Consider the following 19,686-nt stretch of genomic DNA (forward strand, 5'->3'; position numbering starts at 1 on the left):
TTGCTGCTTTCATAATGTAATAAAAATACTGTCACAATAAATGTTAATTAATAATAAATAGTGTGTAATAAGTATGTCATGAAAACAAATTTTATGTTTCCAAGATCACTGCTTTTATAATTTATACTCAGGTCAAGGAGACTATCCCTGGAAATATTAATTTTTAGGAGGGGGTTCGCGAGACTTGACATTTTAGCAAAAGGAGTTCACAGGTTGTTAAAGTTTGGAAACCACTGCTCTAAGGTTAGGTTGGGGTGTACAATTAACTCCAGTCTAGTAGTATATGAGATGGTGAGTGATTCTCTGAAACAGACATAATTACGGGCATTCCAAAGAGAATCCTGCAGGGTAAAAACTGTAGGTGCATCCAAGCCAGGGCCGGCTCCAAGCACCAGACGAGAAAGCACATGCCTGTGGCGGCACATTGTAAGGGACGGCATTCCAGCCAATCTTGGGGCGGCACATTCCGGCCGCCCTGCCGTGGTTTTTTTTTTTTTTTTGCTTTGGCAGCCCGGTCCGCAGCTCCGGAGCCCCCGGCCGGCTCCCCGCGCTCTGCCGGTCCCAGCCCAGCCCTGCAGGGGCACGGACCTTGGCCCGGGGGGGCAGGAACTAGCAATCCCCGCCACTCACCGTGCCGCCGGGCTCCCCGCGACGTGCCACTCCCCGCCTCCTGCACCGGCCTCCGCCTCCCGCGCCGCTCTGAGCCCGGCCCAGCCGAGCTGCCTTTAAAGGAGTGGCTGAGCCAGCACCTCCTGCAGCCCCCGGGGGCTCCGCCTGCCCGGCCAGGAGTGGCACCCCAAGGCCAGAGGGGGGAGTCCCTCTCGCCTGGCTGCGAGGCGCCGCCCTTCATCCTCCTGCAGCTGCCATTTTTTTTTACTTCAGCAGTCCGGCCGCCCTTTTTTTTTTTTTTTGCTTGGGGCGGCAAAAAAGCTAGAGCCGGCCCTAATCCAAGCTTTGGAATAAAGCTATGGCTGAAGCTTATGATCTGTTATATAAATTCCATATTATAATGGAGATGCAAAATATCATGGCACATCTATGCATTGAAAAAACTGTTTGGGAAACCTTCACCATTACATAAGACATACACCTTTAAATGTGGAAGATTTCGTATCTGCATGGTTTACCTGCCAGGCACTGAAAGCATCTATTTTACATTAGGCAGAGATTTAGCTTGTGAATCGGACTTTGTGGAAAGCATTAGCACACGGCACCTTACTGAAATAGTGATATTACAACAGGTCAGTTCCATTAGAATGGATGGGAGGGAGAAAGAAAGAAAAAGCACAGAAAACTCTCCATAAATTAAAATCACATTGAAAGTATTTTTCAAAGTTTTATTATCATACATTTTGTACTCGTTTAAAAACATTTAAAAAGTAAAATATTCAGTTTAGTGCACACAGTAACATTTCAATTTTTTTCATTAAACCTCAGCAGATAACCACCAAGTAAAAATGAACAGACTGCCCCTCTCCCTTCCCCCATCACAAGCCTCTGCAAGCGGTCAGATTTTTTGGCTAATTATATAGGAGAGAGCAGGTTATTCCTGCGGATTCCATAGTCATGGAAGCTACAAGCATGTCTCTTTCAAGAGCTCCTGCTATAATTGCATCCTGAAAAATAAAATACGGAAAAAATATAATGAAACCTTTCACTGTCATTAAAGATTAAACATGACTTTGATAATTAACTGCCTCAAATATGCGTGAATAATGACAGAGAGAAACCAGTCACTGAAGATTGCTCACTGAAGTGGGTGTGAAGTTGAAGTCAGGGTAAAATCACAGCGAGGCTCAACAAGATAACATTATAAAAGGAAGCGTCCCTGGAGTTTTTTCAAGGTCAATTGGTCAAGGCCAGATGAAAGTACATATTCCACCAACATCCTGTAATAAGAGAAAACAGAATTCAAGTTAGCTTATGCAGCAAAACAAAAATAAAAACGTCATACAGCTACAGGATTGAGTCCATTGGAAAACAGTGTTTCCCTTTTCCTCTGACATGTTTTATTTTGTAATTTATAAGGATTTCATTTTTCACTTTTATTATTAATTTGACTCACAAAATGTTTTAATTATCTGCAGACACATTAATAGCTCTGTGAACAATATATTAATGTCGCAGTCTGGGATGTGCTCTCATATCAATAGTAAAAGAAGGCTCACAAGAGAGTATACCGGGACAATGGTTATGTACATTAAATATTAGATATTGTAGGGATTGTGAAAAAATTAGTGAGTTACAATTAACTCAGCTCATCTAGCTACATAACTTTTGTTTTTTTTTAAAAAAAACTGAAGTATTGTGCTCTGAAAAGTGACGGTAAAATGGAACTTTCTTCCATAGACATACTGCCTGTGTCCATTTCCCGCCATATATGCCTACTTCACCAACTAGAGTAAGGTTTTACTACAATTTACTCCTCTTAGCCAATGCAGAGCCAATACAGCAGAGGGAGCCCATTTTATAGTGGCTCATGCATCAGCAATAGAATTGGCCAAAGTGGGAGGCATGGCAATGTGTGAACCACAAAGAACCCAGGTTGGCTTTCAGATTCCAGGTTATGCTTGCTGAGCTGGCACTTAACTCGCCTGCCTCCCCCCACTCCCCGACACACACACAACTTGTAAGCTGAGCAGACTTGATCTGGAATTCATTAAAAGATCATCAATATAGAGCACTGAAATATTTTTATAAATTCACTCTTCAGAATATATCCATGTTAAAAAAACACCATTCCAAAATTAACTGTTTAAATTAATGAAAAAAAAAATAGAAAAGAACCACTAGGGGTTTTTGTCCCATAGGGGACACAGAGCAATGAAAGGGAACATTTAAAAACAAAGTAATCCCACAGAATTTAAAACAAAAACAGGGTGTTTTTTTTAAACTCTCTCCACACACATTCTAGCACTTGGAATAGGGCTCAGAATATTATCTCTTCAAAGCCAGAGCTATGAAAGACATCAATACTGGGGCATCAGATACCCCAGACCTCATATTTTAAGATTCCAGGAGTCCTAGTTCTGCAAAACTCAATTCTCTTCCTTGGGGATTGTGAATTAGCAGGGAAGAAAATCTAAAGAAAATCCTTTCCTTTCTAAAATACAATAGTTTATTTCTATGGTGCATCCTTCAAACAGTATCACAGAGAGAGGTATAATAGAGACTAACACTTTACAGATTTAAGGATTTGCAGAACTGAGTGTGGTAATTTGTACAGGCAGGAGGAAAAAGCAATAGACTGAGATGAAAAGAAGATAAACTTAGATGCAATAAAGAAGAAAATGCCACTTTAAAACAAAGGGCCTGATTCCCACATCACCTCCACCAGTTTTAGGACAATGAACTCCATTGACTTCTGTGGTGTCCTTTTTAATTTACACTGGTGTATGTGGGAGGAGGATTAGGGCCATAACATTTTAGAAACTTTATCCATAAATGGAAGACTAGGTAGTATACATATAGATGCACAACTTGAATTTCATTTATGGTACTCGACCACCCCATGTTTTCAAAAACCTACCCTGGCCAATGTCCGTGACTAACAGGAGACAGGTTTTCTGAAGTGAGAACTGGTCTGTATTGGTCAATGGTGTATTTGCACTGATGTAGCTATACTGATGCTAGTGTAGATGTGACGCTCCAGTTTAAACTCTTAGTGGTGCAGCTTACCTTGGGTTGAAATATTATACATAACACAATGATGCAAATTCTGCAGTTGGTTACAGCCAGCTGGTCTCATACACTTCAGTGGAGTTGCATAGATCAGATTTGGCCCTCAGTTAGACATGTACAACTCTACTATGTGAATGAGACCACATGGCTATAGCTGAATTCAGAATTGTATGTGTCTTTGTATTTTATATATATAAATGAAATCATAGCTATATTATGTAACTGTGTAGACTAAAGTTAATCATTTACATGCTTAACCCAAATCACCTCTTGTGACATTTAATTACATGTTCTAATAATTTAGTTTTCAGTTTAAAAAATGATTAACTTTGACATCTGCATAACACTTAAAGACAACTAATATAGTTTATTATTCTTACCTTTTTTTTGGTTGTATTATTCTTTTACTCAAAATACCTTGCGTGCTAGACAAGAAAGAAAGGTACCTGTCTTAATACAGTATAAATACATATGCACAGAAATATGTAGTAAAGGAAGTATTATTAAATATATAATTAGGGAGAAAATTTCAAAAGCACATATGGGATTGGGTAATAAAATTATGGTAAAAAAAATTAAGCAAATATTTACTCTTTTTAATATGAATAGCAGGATGTATTTACCCATGAGGCAAAATATTTTCTCCATGGGTTCACTGAATCAAGTCAACATAGGTATTGTTCTGAATGTTTTTTGAGATATCTGGAATGCTCACCATTATAGTGCTGCACTTCAAAATTGTTTTTTCTGGATGTGATGCTGACAGTCCTGGGGCCAGCTCATGCAAAGGCCCCAAGGCCTTAACTGAACACTGACAAATGCATAGCTGGAAACCAGTCTGGCTCAACTGTGTGTTGGTATTATTAAAATAGGTATTGGAGTTATAAAAATGTGTTCAGTGCTCAGACTTTATTAAATGCTTGTAGGATGCTTCATGTAATAATCTCACTTATAACATCTGTACTCCATGTTATAAAGTTATATTGAGTGTTTGCATTGTAAGCGTCTATAACTGTGTAACTCAAAGAGGAAAGAAGCACAACCTAATATAAAATGCTGGCTTCCCACAGAACGTGTTAGATCCTGCCCACAAGAAGGTCCATTCCAACCAGATAAGCCATTGTGAAACAAAAGACAAAGACTTTGTTAATTGTATGCCTGTCCCCACTCCCACATGAAGAAGAGACCCGTGCATGAACTCATCCCATCATCTTGAACTCTGGGAGAAAGTGAATAAAAATTCTTGACAAGAAGAAATTGGGTCTCTATGCTGATTGGAGAGTGCAAGATTTTTAAGCATAAGCAAGGGATCCCCAGCAGCTTAGTCTGGGCTGGCGCAAGTGGACACAAAGCTTGCATATTACAGCATCTTCTATTACCTTTTGGAACCAAAAAACTATAACCCATTTGTGTGTGTGTGCATGTGGTTACTTGCTTTTTCTTAGTTAATAAATCTTTCGTTATTTTATTATAGGATTGGCTACAAGTGCTGTCTTTAGTGTAAGATCTAAAGTGCAATTGACCTGGGATAAGTGACCAGTCCTTTGGAATTGGGAGTAGCCAGAATATTATTGTGATTTTTGGTGTAAGTGACCATCTATCAAAAAGGCAAGCTTGCTTGAGTGGCAAGATAGATTGGAGTACCCAAGGGAACTATCTATGACTCCATGTTAAGGCAGTTGTAGTGTCCAAGGAGTTCACACTTAATGCTTGGTTGCTGAAATCTAAGTACAGAACTCTCAATCAATTTTGGGTGTGTGCCCTGCTTAACCGTCTACCCTGAAGTTGGTAGTCATGCCCTTGAGCCACTCCAAACAACGTGACACAGGAGCCCTAACTTTTTCTTTTGAAAATAACATTATTCAAGAGAAATTTCTTTACCTCAGGTCAGATAGCACATATTTGCATATGCTAATTGATCACTCTTCAGATAAATAATCATTAAACTCAGCTGCAACCACTCAGGATGCACTCAATAAGCCCCCTATCTGAACTGCTGTTTCTGCTGTAAAAGTGGCTTTAAACATCCATTTCTTTCATAGTTCTACCTGAAGGGTTCAACATTAAAAACACATCTTAATTAACTAAGTTGTGCCCCACCCAATGAATACCAGCCAGGCAAAACCATTAGCAGTAAACAATTTTTTTCAACATAGGAATTTCTATACTGGATCGGATCATAGTCCTGCCAGTCCAGTATCCAATCTCCCCGTGGTCGGAAAGCAAAATTGGTTTGGCTTCCCAATAAGGGTGAAACAATAATGTTCACGAATGTTACACGTGCAATAAAAATGCCAGCCTTCCACATGTGATTAGGCTATTCACTATTGGACCACATTGATTTGTCATGTGAGACTGCATTCCTTAACCAGGACTATTTCTTTAGAATGCAACAATAAGCTTTATGGCATGTTGCATCCCTTGAAAAATTAGCAGGAGCAAACAGCACATGGTAGCTATTGAATAAGACTCCAAAAGAATCATTCCAATACAACATGCTACAAAATTACACTGACATTGTCAGCTTCATTCATTTAGACACAGCTGCTTTTCTAGTAGATTCTTGTTCTACGTATTGGAGAAGTACAGAATGTGGTTTACTATCTCAGTGCACCTATGCGTTCAGTGTATGAGCTTTCTCCTCCCTATAATTATTCATACTTGAATTGTGCATCACCAAAAGGAGCAGAGCCAGCATCCAAAAAGCATTCCTCATTCTTATGCATGACACACAGTGTAATGGAGACATGAAATGAGACAGTAATATCTCAGGTTGCTTTCTAGGTCCCAAGTTTACCATAGCTCTGTAAGATTTCAACATGGCAGCTTATATTTTGTTAAAGGCTACATAAATTTCAGTAGTTTACCATGTGATATCTCTATGAATGAGATAAAGGAAAGGCCCACGGAGGGCCCTTGATTTTCACACAAAAATAAGAGCTCCATTAAGGGACTTGCAACATATTAGTACTTGGCCTCTATAAATCCCTCAGTTCTTTAAGTATGGGTAAAAATTCAGCTGAACTGCATATAAATTCGCTGCTGTAAGGTGGATAGAAAGCTGGCTAGATTGTCGGGCTCAACGGGTAGTGATCAATGGCTCCATGTCTAGTTGGCAGCCGGTTTCAAGCGGGGTGCCCCAAGGGTCGGTCCTGGGGCCGATTTTGTTTAATATCTTTATTAATGATCTGGAGGATGGTGTGGACTGCACTTTCAGCAAGTCTGCAGATGACACTAAACTGGGAGGCGTGGTAGATACGCTGGAGGGTAGGGATCAGATACAGAGGGACCTAGACAAATTGGAGGATTGGGCCAAAAGAAACCTGATGAGGTTCAACAAGGACAAGTGCAGAGTCCTGCACTTAGGACGGAAGAATCCCATGCACTGCTACAGACTAGGGACCGAAAGGCTAGGTAGCAGTTCTGCAGAAAAGGACCTAGGGGTCACAGTGGACAAGAAGCTGGATATGAGTCAACAGTGTGCTCTTGTTGCCACATAATGGCATTTTGGGCTGTATAAGTAGGGGCATTGCCAGCAGATCGAGGGACGTGATCATTCCCCTTTATGTGACATTGGTGAGGCCACATCTGGAGTACTGTCTCCAGTTTTGGGCCCCACACTACAAGAAGGATGTGGAAATATTGGAAAGAGTCCAGCAGAGGGCAACAAAAATGATTAGTGGTCTGGAGCAAATGACTTATGAGGAGAGGCTGAGGGAACTGGGATTGTTTAGTCTCCAGAAGAGAAGAATGAGGGGGGATTTGATAGCTGCTTTCAACTACCTGAGGGGGGTTCCAAAGAGGATGGAGCTCGGCTGTTCTCAGTGGTGGCAGATGACAGAACAAGGAGCAATGGTCTCAAGTTGCAGTGGGGGAGGTCTAGGCTGGATATTAGGAAACACTATTTCACTAGGAGGGTGGTGAAGCACTGGAATGCTTTACCTAGGGAGGTGGTGGAATCTCCTTCCTTGGAGGTTTTTAAGGCCCGGCTTGACAAAGCCCTGGCTGGGATGATTTAGTTGGGAATTGGTCCTGCTTTGAGCAGGGGGTTGGACTAGATGACCTCCCAAGGTCTCTTCCAACCCTGATATTCTATGATTCTAAAGACATGCAAAACATCTGAAGTTGTTCTTTTCATAGAAACAGAAGTAAACTGTATTTGAATTAAGCCAGGTACACCATTTAGATCCATTATTAGTGCCAAAATAGTTGAGACAATTTGTCCACAATTTAAACGTTGGGCTTTAATGCTTTGTGAAATTATAAACCATACTGAGCTGACAGCTGTTACTGTTTTCCAAAAAGAATGGTTTACAATGGTTGCCAATGTATTAACTGGAGCCTTCTTCAAGATCTTCCCTTTTAGCCTGTGATGAACCCTACATCCCAAGGGAGCATCAGCTTGCAAAGAGCAGTGGGGTATTAATTTAGAATCATAGAATATCAGGTTTGCTCAGTGGTTTGAGCATTGGCCTGCTTAACCCAGGGTTGTGAGTTCAATCCTTGAGGGGGCGATTTGGGGCAAAAATCTGTCTGGGGATTGGTCCTACATTGAGCAGCAGGTTGGACTAGATGACCTCCTGAGGTCCCTTCCAACCCTGATATTCCATGATTAAATTTGTTTTCCATTTTTAAAAATCCACATTTGTCTCCCACAACCAAAAAAAAAGAGGTAAAAGCACTCGGTAAACGAGCGGATACAAAGCTGCATTTTGCTGGAAAGATTTGTACTTTGTTCTTTAAAAGTGCATTGAGTATATGGTTAGCATAACAGTGTTCAGTTTAGATCATTTGAAGATAAGTGGATTATGGTGGATGAAATCCTTAGATGGGGTATCCTCTGACAGGTTTTTTTTTTTTTTAAAACACTACACTAAAATCCCTGTTACTTCATGGAACCTGATCTGTTCCAAAAGCAAAATATTTGCTCTCCAGAACTATGTTGAGAACTACATTGCTGGCAGGTAGCTGTATCCAGAGAAAGGAATAACTCCCAGATTCAGGAAATCATCCCATCTGTCCCTTCAATTTGATGGTAAAATATCATGGAACATTTGAGAGCTCCCTCCTTCTGAAGGAGTCGCTGATGATTTTTTTCTCTATACTTAATTTAAACCAATTTTCAGTTCTAGAGATTTGCATAAACCATGATTTGACCCAATTTGTTTCATTGCTTTTTTGCCTCCCCACATCAGATCAAACTCTGAAACAAATACACCTTTAAAATAAAACTGTCACCCTTGAATACTGGAGTGCAGACTATGTACTCCAGTCTCTTAAAAATGGATAGCAGGATCCAAACCCTCCAATGAGGAATTTCCAATCTCAGACCCTGATTTTGAAAAGATTTTTGCATGTGCTTGACTTTATGCACATCAGAAGACAATCACTCTATGTAGTAATGCAAATTGGCTTTAATGGGACAACTCATATATGCTTAAATTTAAGCACATATTTAAGTCTTTGTAGGATCAGAGTCTAAAGTTTCAATCCTGCAAGTGGAGTCCTCTCCCAATCCTGGTTTGTGCTTGTAGTCTTCCGGGCTCCCCTCCCTACTGATTTTTTTTTTTTAAGTTGCCACTTTAAACTCCTTCCCATGATGCATCATTGCATTTTTTACTCTTCCTTGTTTTATTTGCTCTTCCCTTCTTTTTTCTGTAATTTATAATTGGGACCAGAAAGCCATTCTTTTTTACCCAGTAGAAGATACGCTATTGTAGCTTTGGGTTTTATTTACATGGTGGCCTCTAAAGTAGTAGGGTTATTGCTACCTCTCTGTATTGTGGCTCTGTTTAGCTTGTTCTTATAAAAAGAAGCAAGGATAAACAATAGCACAGAATGCTGCATACAGCCATAATAGAATATTAAGTGAGCTATACATAGATTGAAACTACTGGAGTTTTGTAACAGAAGCATGTTTGGTGATGGCTCTGATGGCAAAGTTCTACTCCCATTGAAGTCATCGTTAAAATTCTCAACAATTGGGGAAGACAGATGTTCTTGCAGTTAGGACCCTGGACTAGAACTCCGAAGATCTGGGTTCAGGTCCTGGCTTGGCCACAGGTTTCTGTAGCACCTTGAAAAAACACATTTAGTCTGTGTCTCTGTTCCCTCATCTGCGAAGTGGGGATTGTAATACTTCCTCTCTCTGCCCTTTGTCAATCTTATCTACTGAGACCCTCCCCAAAGAGCTAAACATCTGTCTCTTTCTGTGTGGCTGGTGGGCTCAACTGGCCTGGGGTTTCTTAGCACAACTGTGACATGGATAGTTTTAATGGAGATGGCCCTTATATTGCAAAGACTTCTATCCATGGTTAACCTTACACGCATTCATAGTCCCCTTGATATCAATGGGATTGCTCACATGTATAAATGTTAAACGTGTATCAAGTCTTTGTAGGATTGGGCTATGTGCTGGAAACAGACACATCAGAAGACAATCACCATGGTTACTCAAAGTTACTGTTTATCATTTAAGCTAGCATTGGTTTTCGCTACATTTGCCAGTTCACTTAACCCTGTGTGTCTTTCTGCAATGTTTAATCCCTTTGCAGGATTTCCTTTTCAGCAGATTATCCTTTTAGCAATTGCATTTGCCCTTAATGGGCAATTTCTGCTGTGGTTCATTTAAATATAAGGGACTAGTACAATGTTTTTGGATCACTCAATGATGCCATTATGCAGAACTGTAGTCACATTCATTTTTTATTAATGCGTGAATACAGTTTGGTATCTAGTATTGTATATTTAATGGATTACAGCAAAATTCCATGATTTTTTTCTTCAAAGAAGCCATGCAGAAGGTTTCATATTTTAAATTGGATACACTGTGTCTTTCTTGTCACAATTTTATGGAGAAAAATGAACAGCTGTATCTTTGATGTGCTATTTTTTCCCCTTCCAGAATGTATTAAAAATGTTTACAACATTTCCAAACATCTTTCATTTAGAGTCTTTCAAAAATCTCTTTAAAACTTCATTTATTTTTGTTCTAAACTTAGGGAAGCAGTGATAAAGTCTTGTATTCAAGGCAATCTAGTTCTGCAGTAAAGGCAGCTGTCATTTTTTATTTTGATAAGACTGCTTATATCTGGATTTTTTTCTCAAAAGCTATTGTAGAACTTATAAAAAGAACAGGAGTACTTGTGGCACCTTAGAGACTAACAAATTTATTTGAGCATAAGCTTTCGTGGGCTACAGCCCACTTCTTTGGATGCATAGAATGGAACATATATTGAGGAGATATAGATACACATACAGAGAGCATGAAAAGGTGGGAATTGTCTTACTTATAGTAATCATCCTGGCAGACTGCCCATCAGACTAAGCAGAACACTAAAAGAATAATAGTATCTGGGGAGTAGGTAGCTACATTAAAAACAAAAAACTTTATTGATTTCAACTGTGGCGTTTTGAAAGATGCTTTTGTTACTCACCCAGCTGTCACCACCAAAACGATCCATATTTTCAAAATGTCCAGATTGGTGAATGCCACTTGGTTGACTTTTGTTTTGTAGTCGGTCCAGAAAAGCATTATTTACCCTTAAAAACAAGGGGGGAAAATGAACATTAATAATAGCAGCTTGTTAAAGAGGTTGATATAATATTGAATTTCAAAGTCTATGAATTCTGTGAATGACTTTTGGTGCTTAAAAGTCATCCGTGAACCCTTTTGCTTAGTTAAAACTAGGGCTGTCGATAATCGCAGTTAACTCACATGATTAACAAAAAAATTAATCGCAATTAAAAAAAACTATCACAATTGCACTGTTAAACAATAGAATACTAATTGAAATTTATTAAATATATTGGGATGTTTTTCTACATTTTCAAATATATCGATTTCAGTTACAACACAGAATACAAAGTGTACAATTATCACTATATTATTTTTTATTACAAATACTTGCTCTGTAAAAATGATAAAAAGAAATTGTATTTTCAATTCACTTCAAACAAGTACTGTAGTGCAATCTCTTTATCATGAAAGTGCAACTTACAAATTTACTTTTTTGTTACATAACTGCACTAAAAAACAAAGCCCTGTCAAACTTTAGAACCTACAGGTCCACTCAGTCCTATTTCTTGTTCAGCCAATCGCTAAGAGAAACATTTACGCGAGATAATGCTGCCCACTTCTTAATTACAATGTCACCTGAAAGTGAGAACAGGCGTTCACATAGCACTGTTGTAGCTGGCATTGCAAGATATTTACGTGCCAGATGTGCTAAAGATTCATATGTCCCTTTGTGCTTCAACCACCATTCCAGAGGACATGCGTCCATGCTGATGACACTTGTTAAAAAAAGAATGTGTTAACTAAATTTATGACTGAATTCCTTGGGGGAGAATTGTGCATCTCCTGCTCTGTTTCACCTGCATTCTGCCATATATTTCATGTTATAGCAGTATCTGATGATGACCCAGCACATGTTGTTCGTTTTAAGAACACTTTCAGAACAAATTTGACAAAACGCAAAAGGTACCAATGTGAGATTTCTAAAGCTAGATACATCCCTCAAACCAAGATTTAAGAATCTGAAATGCCTTCCAAAACCTGAGAGGGATGAGGTATGGAGCATGCTTTCAGAAGTCTTACAAGAGCAACACGCTGATGCAGAAACTACAGATCCGAATCACCAAAAAAGTAAATCAACCTTCTGCTGGTGACATCTGACTCAGATGATGAAAATAAGCATGTGTCAGTCCACACTGCTCTGGATTGTTATTGAGCTGAACCTGTGATCAGCATGGACGCATGTCCTCTGGAATGGTGGTTGAAGTACGAAGGGACATATGAATCTTTAGCGAATCTGTCACGTAAATATCTTGCGACGCTGGCTACAATAGTGCCATGAGAACATCTCTTCTCACTTTCAGGTGACATTGTGAACAAGAAGTGGGCAGCATTAGCTCCTGCAAATGTAAACAAACTTGTTTGTCTGAGCGATTGCCTGAAAAAGAAGTAGGACTGATTGGACTTGTAGGTTCTAAAGTTTCACATTGTTTTATTTTTAATGCAGGTTTTTTTTTAAAATACATAATTCTAGATTTGTAAGTTCAACTTCCATGATAAAGAGATTGTACTACTGTACTACAGTACCTGTATTAGGTGAATTGAAAAATACTATTTCTTTTGTTTTTACAGTGCAAATATTTGTAATAAAAAATAAATATAAAGTGAGCACTGCACACTTCGTATTCTGTGTTGTAATTGAAATCAATTAAGAGAAAGATCCAGAATTTTAAACTGGGACTGTTTAGCATACAGAGAAGACAGGCTGCAGGGTGAAATAAGATGACTCTACTTACCCTCTCATAATAAAAGAGCAAGGGAACATTTAATAGATTTGAAAGTCAACACTAAGAAAAGGAATATATATTAACAAAGTGCTCGCTTAGCCCGTGGAACTCATTACTAGCTACCACTTTTTTGAAGCCAAGAGACTAGTAGGATTAAATATTTATATGGCTAATAAGAACATTTATAGTCACAGTAGACTGAATACCTATTTTTACCTTTTTGCTTCAGGGCATAATGCAAGCATTATCTGATAGGAGTTAGGAACAGTTACTTGTTTATAGAGGAAAAGTGTTCATAATTATCCACTATGAAGTTTCTTGAACTTTCCTCTGAAGTAACTGGTACTGGCCACTGTTATAGACAGGACACTGGACTAGATGGACCATGGATCTAGTATGGTATGGGAATACTTATGTAAAAGCTGGTGCCAGGTTTGGACACTTAATTTGCTTGCACAGACATCCTGATAATTACACGTGCACATGGTCATTTACACACTTCACCAGTCATTTGCTAAGGTATTTGCCATGACTCAGAAGATAAGTTAGGCATAGTGACATGCACAGTTCTCTGAAATTCTGGGCCTTAGAGAATAATAATCAGATTCCCCTCCAAAAGCATCCCGGGAGATCCATTCTGTCTTCAAACAAATAGGTAAGTAACAAAACCCACTTTTGCAAAGGAGTTACTGCACAATTGTGTAGAAATTGATTATACATGAGTTGTGACAATGGGTCTCATTGGCTTGTCCAAGTGCAAGGTTGATACCAAAGATGTTATTTGGAGCATCCTCATTGCAATGATTCCCTAAAGCACAAAATTGCAGTTTCGTGAAGCCATGTAGACAGGAATTCAATGTAACCCATTTCTCCTGTTTTTTTCCATAAATTATACCTCCTCTGTTCATTCTGATGCACTTTTGTTCTTTCTTGCTCTTCTTGCTCTCGTCTCAGTTCCAATAATTCACCCTGGGAACAATAAAAGTGAAACCCAAATGAATTTTTTTAAATTTATGTAGTTATTCAGAAGACAAACCCAATTAATTACACAATATATTAACCTTAACTAGTGCACTATTTAATTTGCCAAACTTTTACTTAATTTTAGTTCCTCTGGGAAGTAAGTTTTATTTACAATACCCAATCGCATCCCAAAAAATGTACTCCATTTCCTCTTCAGTCTTCCACTGGACAGAAGGGCATGTGTCCTCTTGCAAAAGAAGCCAGGGGGTTCTGACAGCTAAACTCAGATCTAGGGGGATCTACCAGAGGCAGGCGTCATCCAGATGGAACGACTTTACCTCTACCCTTCGTGGTGGTTCCAAAGACCACTGCTGCCTCCTGATGCAAGTCTGCAGTGATATGTGACACTATGCCATGAAGGAGGAAGCAAGCTTTGGAGGTCCTTGCAGCCCCACCTCAGCCCCACCCTCTCCCACTGTGTGGCTCTGCCTTCCTGCTGACCTACTGTGGAGGAGCTTCCAAATGGTTTATCAACCATGGGAGGATATCATAGAACATGCTCTCCTCCCTTTTGTCCCTCCCTTTGCCCTGATCCAACTCCACCAGAGAGGTCCTTTGGGGCCATCTGCCTGTCCCAAGTCAGGATAAAGGAGGAGGAGGGTTGGCTGTGGGGCTAGCAACTCCACCCCGTAAAAAAATTAATTTGCTACAGAAACGCCAACAATAGAGATAACAGAGACTTTTAGCCTGGAAAAAAGAAGGGCCTTCAACTCGAAGACGCATGACGCTGGGTGGTGAAAGTCATGAGGAAGCCACTAAGCCGATTACCCTTCTTGCAACTAGGAGGATTACCATCGGTACATGGAACGTGAGGACCATGTACGAGTCAAGAAAGACAGCGCAGGTCGCAGCAGAGTTGAGGAGCAACAACCTGACCCTACTAGGCATTAGTGAGACAAGATGGACGCAAACTGGACAGAGACGATTGTTGACAGGAGAGCTGTTGCTGTATTCCGGACATGAAGAGAGCGACGCACCCCACACACAGGGAGTAGGCTTCATGTTGTCCAAGCAGGCACAGAGAGCACTGATTGGTTGGGAGACACATGGTTCCAGGATCATCACAGCATCCTTCAGAACTAAAATGAAGAGGATTAAGATGAATGTTGTACAGTGCTATGCTCCAACCAATGACAGTGAAGAGGGGGACAAAAACTATTTTTACAACAGACTTCAGAAAATATTAGAGACTCTCCCAGACAAAGACATTACCATCCTTATGGGAGACTTTAATGCCAAAATTGGACCTGACAACACAGGATATGAACAAGTCATGGGAACCCATGCCCTGGGAGAGATGAGTGAGAATGGAGAGAGATTTGTGGATTTGTGTGCACTTAGCAACCTGGTCATAGGAGGTAGCATCTTTCCTCACAAGCGGATCCACAAGAGTACCTGTGTATCGCCAGCAGGCACGATAGAAAACCAGATCGATCATGTCTGTATTAGTAAGAAGTTCAGAAGATCTTTGCAGGACGTTAGAGTTAGAAGAGGAGCAGACGTAGCGTCCGACCATCACTTAGTGGTGGCCAGATTGAAGCTGAAGAAGAACTGGATAGACGCGTCAGATAGAAGGGCAAAGTACAACGTCAGCCTTTTGAAGGATCATAAGATCAAGGAAGATTTTGGACAGACGCTGAAGAATAAGTTTTCAGTACTACAGGATCGGTCTGAGGAAGAGGAAGACAGTGTATCCAACAGATGGCAGAAAGTGAGAGAGACACTTAGGTCAGCATGCCAGGAAGTGCTTGCAATCACGAAATACCAGCAGAAAGAGTGGATCACAGCAGAGACCTTGACTAAGATAGAAGATAGAAAGAAGAAGAAGGCAGTAGTTAATAACAGCAGGACTAGAGCAGCAAAGGCTAAAGCACAAGAAGAGTATGCTGAAGCCCATAAAGTAGTGAAGAGGAATATTAGGAAGGATAAGAGAGATTATGTGGATGGACTGGTAGCAGAAGCAGAACAGGCAGCATTCAATGGTAATATGAAACAGCTGTATGACATCACCAAGCGACTGTCTGGAAAGTTCAGCAAGCCAGAATGTCTCGTCAAAGACAAGCAGGGAAAGTCTATAACAGAAATAGAACAACAGATGAATAGATGGGCAGAGCACTTTGAGGAACTCCTAAATAGACCAGTACCACTAAATCCACCAGACATTAACCCAGCCAACGAAGACCTTCCAATCAATTGTGATAGACCTACCAGAGATGAGATCAGAAAAGCCATCATTATGATGAATAACAGGAAGGTGGCTGGACCTGACAATATTCCAACAGAGGCCCTGAAAGTAGATCTGGATGCTTCAGTAGAAATGCTGTATGCCCTTTTTGAGAAGATATGGGAAGAAGTAGTGATTCCGGCAGACTGGAAAGAGGGATACCTTATTAAAATCCCCAAGAAAGGAGACCTCAACAATTGTGCGAACTACAGAGGAATCACACTTCTGTCGGTGCCAGGGAAGGTCTTCAACCGAGTTCTCTTAGAGAGAATGAAGGATGCCGTCCATCCACAGCTACGAGATGAGCAGGCAGGTTTCCGGCAAAATAGATCATGCACGGACCAGATAGCAACGCTCTGCATCATAGTCGAGTAGTCTATGGAATGGAACTCCTCGTTGTACATCAACTTGGTTGACTATGAGAAAGCATTCGATAGCATGGATCGAGAGACTCTCTGGAAGCTCCTTCGGCAAAATGGCATCCCAGCAAAGGTGGTTATCTTGATTAAGAACTTATATGACGGCATACACTGTAGAGTGATCCATGGAGGGCAGCTTACAAACAGCTTCCAGGTGCGAACCGGAGTCAGACAAGGATGTTTGTTGTCACCATTTCTCTTTCTCCTTGTCATTGATTGGATTATGAAGACATCCACTTATGAGCGCAGGAACGGAATCCAGTGGACATTGTTGACCCAGCTTGATGACCTGGACTTTGCCGACGACCTTGCACGCCTTTCGCATAGCAAACAGCAGATGCAAGAGAAGACTAATGTAGTGGCAGCCACGTCATCACAGGTTGGCCTCAACATCCACAAGGACAAGACCAAGATCCTCAAGATTAACTCCATCAGTAATGACCCAGTCACACTGAATAGAAGCCCTCTGGAAGAAGTACTGTCCTTCACCTACCTAGGCAGCATCATCGACCAACAGGGTGGCACGGACGCAGACATCAAAGCAAGGATCGGTAAGGCAAGAGCAGCTTTCTTACAGCTCAAGAACATCTGGAGCTCCAGAGAGCTGTCTTTGGCAACAAAGATTAGACTGTTCAATTCCAACGTGAAATCAGTCTTATTGTATGGAGCTGAAACCTGGAGGATAACTAAAACAACCACAGGAAGATCCAGACCTTCATAAATAGTTGCCTTAGAAGGATTCTCCAGATCCGCTGGCCAGACACCATCAGCAACATCTACCTCTTGGAGAGGACCCGTCAACTTCCAGCAGAGGAAGAAATTAGAAGGAGAAGGTGGGGCTGGATAGGACACACACTACGCAAGCAGCCAACCAACATCACTAGACAGGCATTGTGGTGGAACCCCCAAGGCAAGTGGAAAAGAGGCCGTCCAAGAAACACCTGGCGACGCGACCTTCAGGCTGATAGCATAAAAATGGGCTATACCTGGAACCAGCTAGAGCAAATGGCCCAGGACAGAGGACTCTGGAGATCTGTGGTTGGTGGCCCATACCCCGATTGGGGTGACTGGCATGAGTGAGTGAGTTGCCCTGATCCACAGGTTTTGCTTCTCTTCTGCTTTCAGAAGTGGAGGGGAGAACAGGACCCTTTACAACATAGCTCTAGATTTTGAAACTACCTCTGTCCATTGTTACTGGGACAGAGTTTGGGGGAATTTTATTTATGTACGTTTCTTTATTCCTTAATTGCATACTATTATCTTTGGAGCCACACTGATGCTGTTTTCCATAGAAGTGGCCTTGCTGAGCCTTTCTGAAGTCAGGCCTCTTGTTATGAAAAATACCTGGCTTTAGAGAGTCCATAGCGACCGCTTTACACTATGTAAATATGCTCATTCAATTTATTCTTATCTTGCTGTATTGTCTGTGGATACTTGTTTATAACAAACTGAATAGTGTTCTAGAGCTAGATCCTGCTGCCCTTAAAAGTAATCCTAAATTATGCGACGTACTGCCAGTGATATCAGAGGGGCTGTTCCCATGAGTATGGCTTACTCAGAAAAGGGTTGCAGAATTGGTTTTATAAAAATAATAATAATAATAATAATAAAAAAAAGTAGCAGTTCAAGTGTTACTCAAACACATATAAGGAAATTCTGACCATGACAGCATTAAATTTATGCAGAACTGGTGATGCAGAATGGTTTGAGCTGTCTGAAGATGTTCTGGGAGCTCCAGGTCCTTTCAGGACCTAGGCTGTCGTATATTTTGGTGCCCACGTAGCTAGAATAGAAAAGGGATACAGCAGAGCCATAGTAAGATGATGTGTAGCCTCACTATCTTCCCTTCCAGCATCACACTGTGGGGCTGTACTGGGCCCCAAAGTTTCCTCACAATTATCCTTACGTTTCCTTGTCGCTTAAGTATCCCCTTTGGTGTTTATCAGCTCCTGGAATGCTGCACTGAGCCTCTGGAGACCTACCGTATGGACTAAAATAACAACCGTTGCAGAGCCTCCAGAAACCACTTCCCAGCCTGCTTAGAGTTTGGAGTGGGGATGGAATAGACTGGAAACTCCTGCAAATGCCAACTGGGAGCTTCTGACAGGGTGATTTATAGACCGTTTGCTGGGCCAATGAGAAGCCAGGACAGCTCAGTTGCTTCAATTGGAAGGGACAGACTGATTCAGAGACAGAGACTAGTCTTAAGAATTTTCACTTTTGGAGCTTTTGAGTTTGGAGCTGAGAGATAAAATAGCCTAGGGAGTCCGGGCTCAGCTCCCAGTCCCCACAAAGGGGGACATTGAACTGCTGCAGGATCTAACATGCACTAGGCAGTTCCAACATTGCTGAGGCCAGGGTCCAGGAAGGCAGAGAACCAACCCAGCTCCACCTACTAAGAGCCATCCAAGACCTCCACAGGACTCTAGATAGGGGGCCAGCAGAGGATCCTTCCCCAATCAGGGGTGAAAATTCTGTAAGAGAACTCCTTTTGTTTTCTTTAAGTTAGCCAACATTTGTAGCACTGCTACACCCATCTCTGGACTCTCACTCTTTTCACCTAGCTGGAAAGGTGCCAGGGAAGGAGCTGGTGGTGTGGTACAGTTGTGAATGGTTGTATTAACATTTAGCATTTATTGGTTAACCGTATTGCTTTCCTTCTTTAGAGTGTCTGATTCCTGTCCTCAATAAAATCCCACTTTGTTATACTATTATTTTGGGGTGTAGCATTTCATTTGTTGGAGTTTGTATTATTGTCATTTGTTTCTTGTGCACTGGGTCATACCCCTTCTTAATAGTAGTTGTATTAGTTATTTTCCCAAGGGACAGCACCCTAGTGTCTTGAGCTCATAAAAGAAGCACCTTGGGAGGAGGCACCAGGCATCGCAACAGAGAACCCAGGACCAACCCATATGAGGAGTGGAGAGAAGCCACTACAACTGGCAAATATCAGCTGCAGTTGTTGGAAGGAAGCACACAATGCGTGGCCATTGTTGTGCCAACTTCCTTGCACTTTACACTTTTTAAGGTTATGAT

General features: G+C 41.0%; 1 protein-coding gene across 2 annotated transcripts in view; it reads right to left on the reverse strand.

Moving 5' to 3' along the window:
- Positions 1 to 1,325: 1,325 nt before the first annotated feature.
- Positions 1,326 to 19,686, reverse strand: part of EPSTI1 (epithelial stromal interaction 1) — an 87,226-nt gene continuing 68,865 nt past the window's right edge. Inside the window, exons 9-12 of one of the 2 annotated variants that reach the window (XM_005308173.4) lie at positions 13,880 to 13,953; positions 11,118 to 11,223; positions 4,062 to 4,106; positions 1,326 to 1,889 (exon numbers count right to left, since the gene is read on the reverse strand). In XM_005308173.4, the coding sequence (XP_005308230.2) occupies positions 4,086 to 4,106; positions 11,118 to 11,223; positions 13,880 to 13,953 (201 nt within the window). In that variant the 3' untranslated portion in view covers positions 1,326 to 1,889; positions 4,062 to 4,085. The remainder of the gene's footprint in view (positions 1,890 to 4,061; positions 4,107 to 11,117; positions 11,224 to 13,879; positions 13,954 to 19,686) is intronic. The other variant, XM_065581195.1, reaches the window with a different exon arrangement.

The sequence above is a fragment of the Chrysemys picta genome, chromosome 1 (genome assembly GCF_011386835.1).
Source record: "Chrysemys picta bellii isolate R12L10 chromosome 1, ASM1138683v2, whole genome shotgun sequence".
In the NCBI taxonomy this organism is placed as follows: domain Eukaryota; kingdom Metazoa; phylum Chordata; order Testudines; family Emydidae; genus Chrysemys; species Chrysemys picta.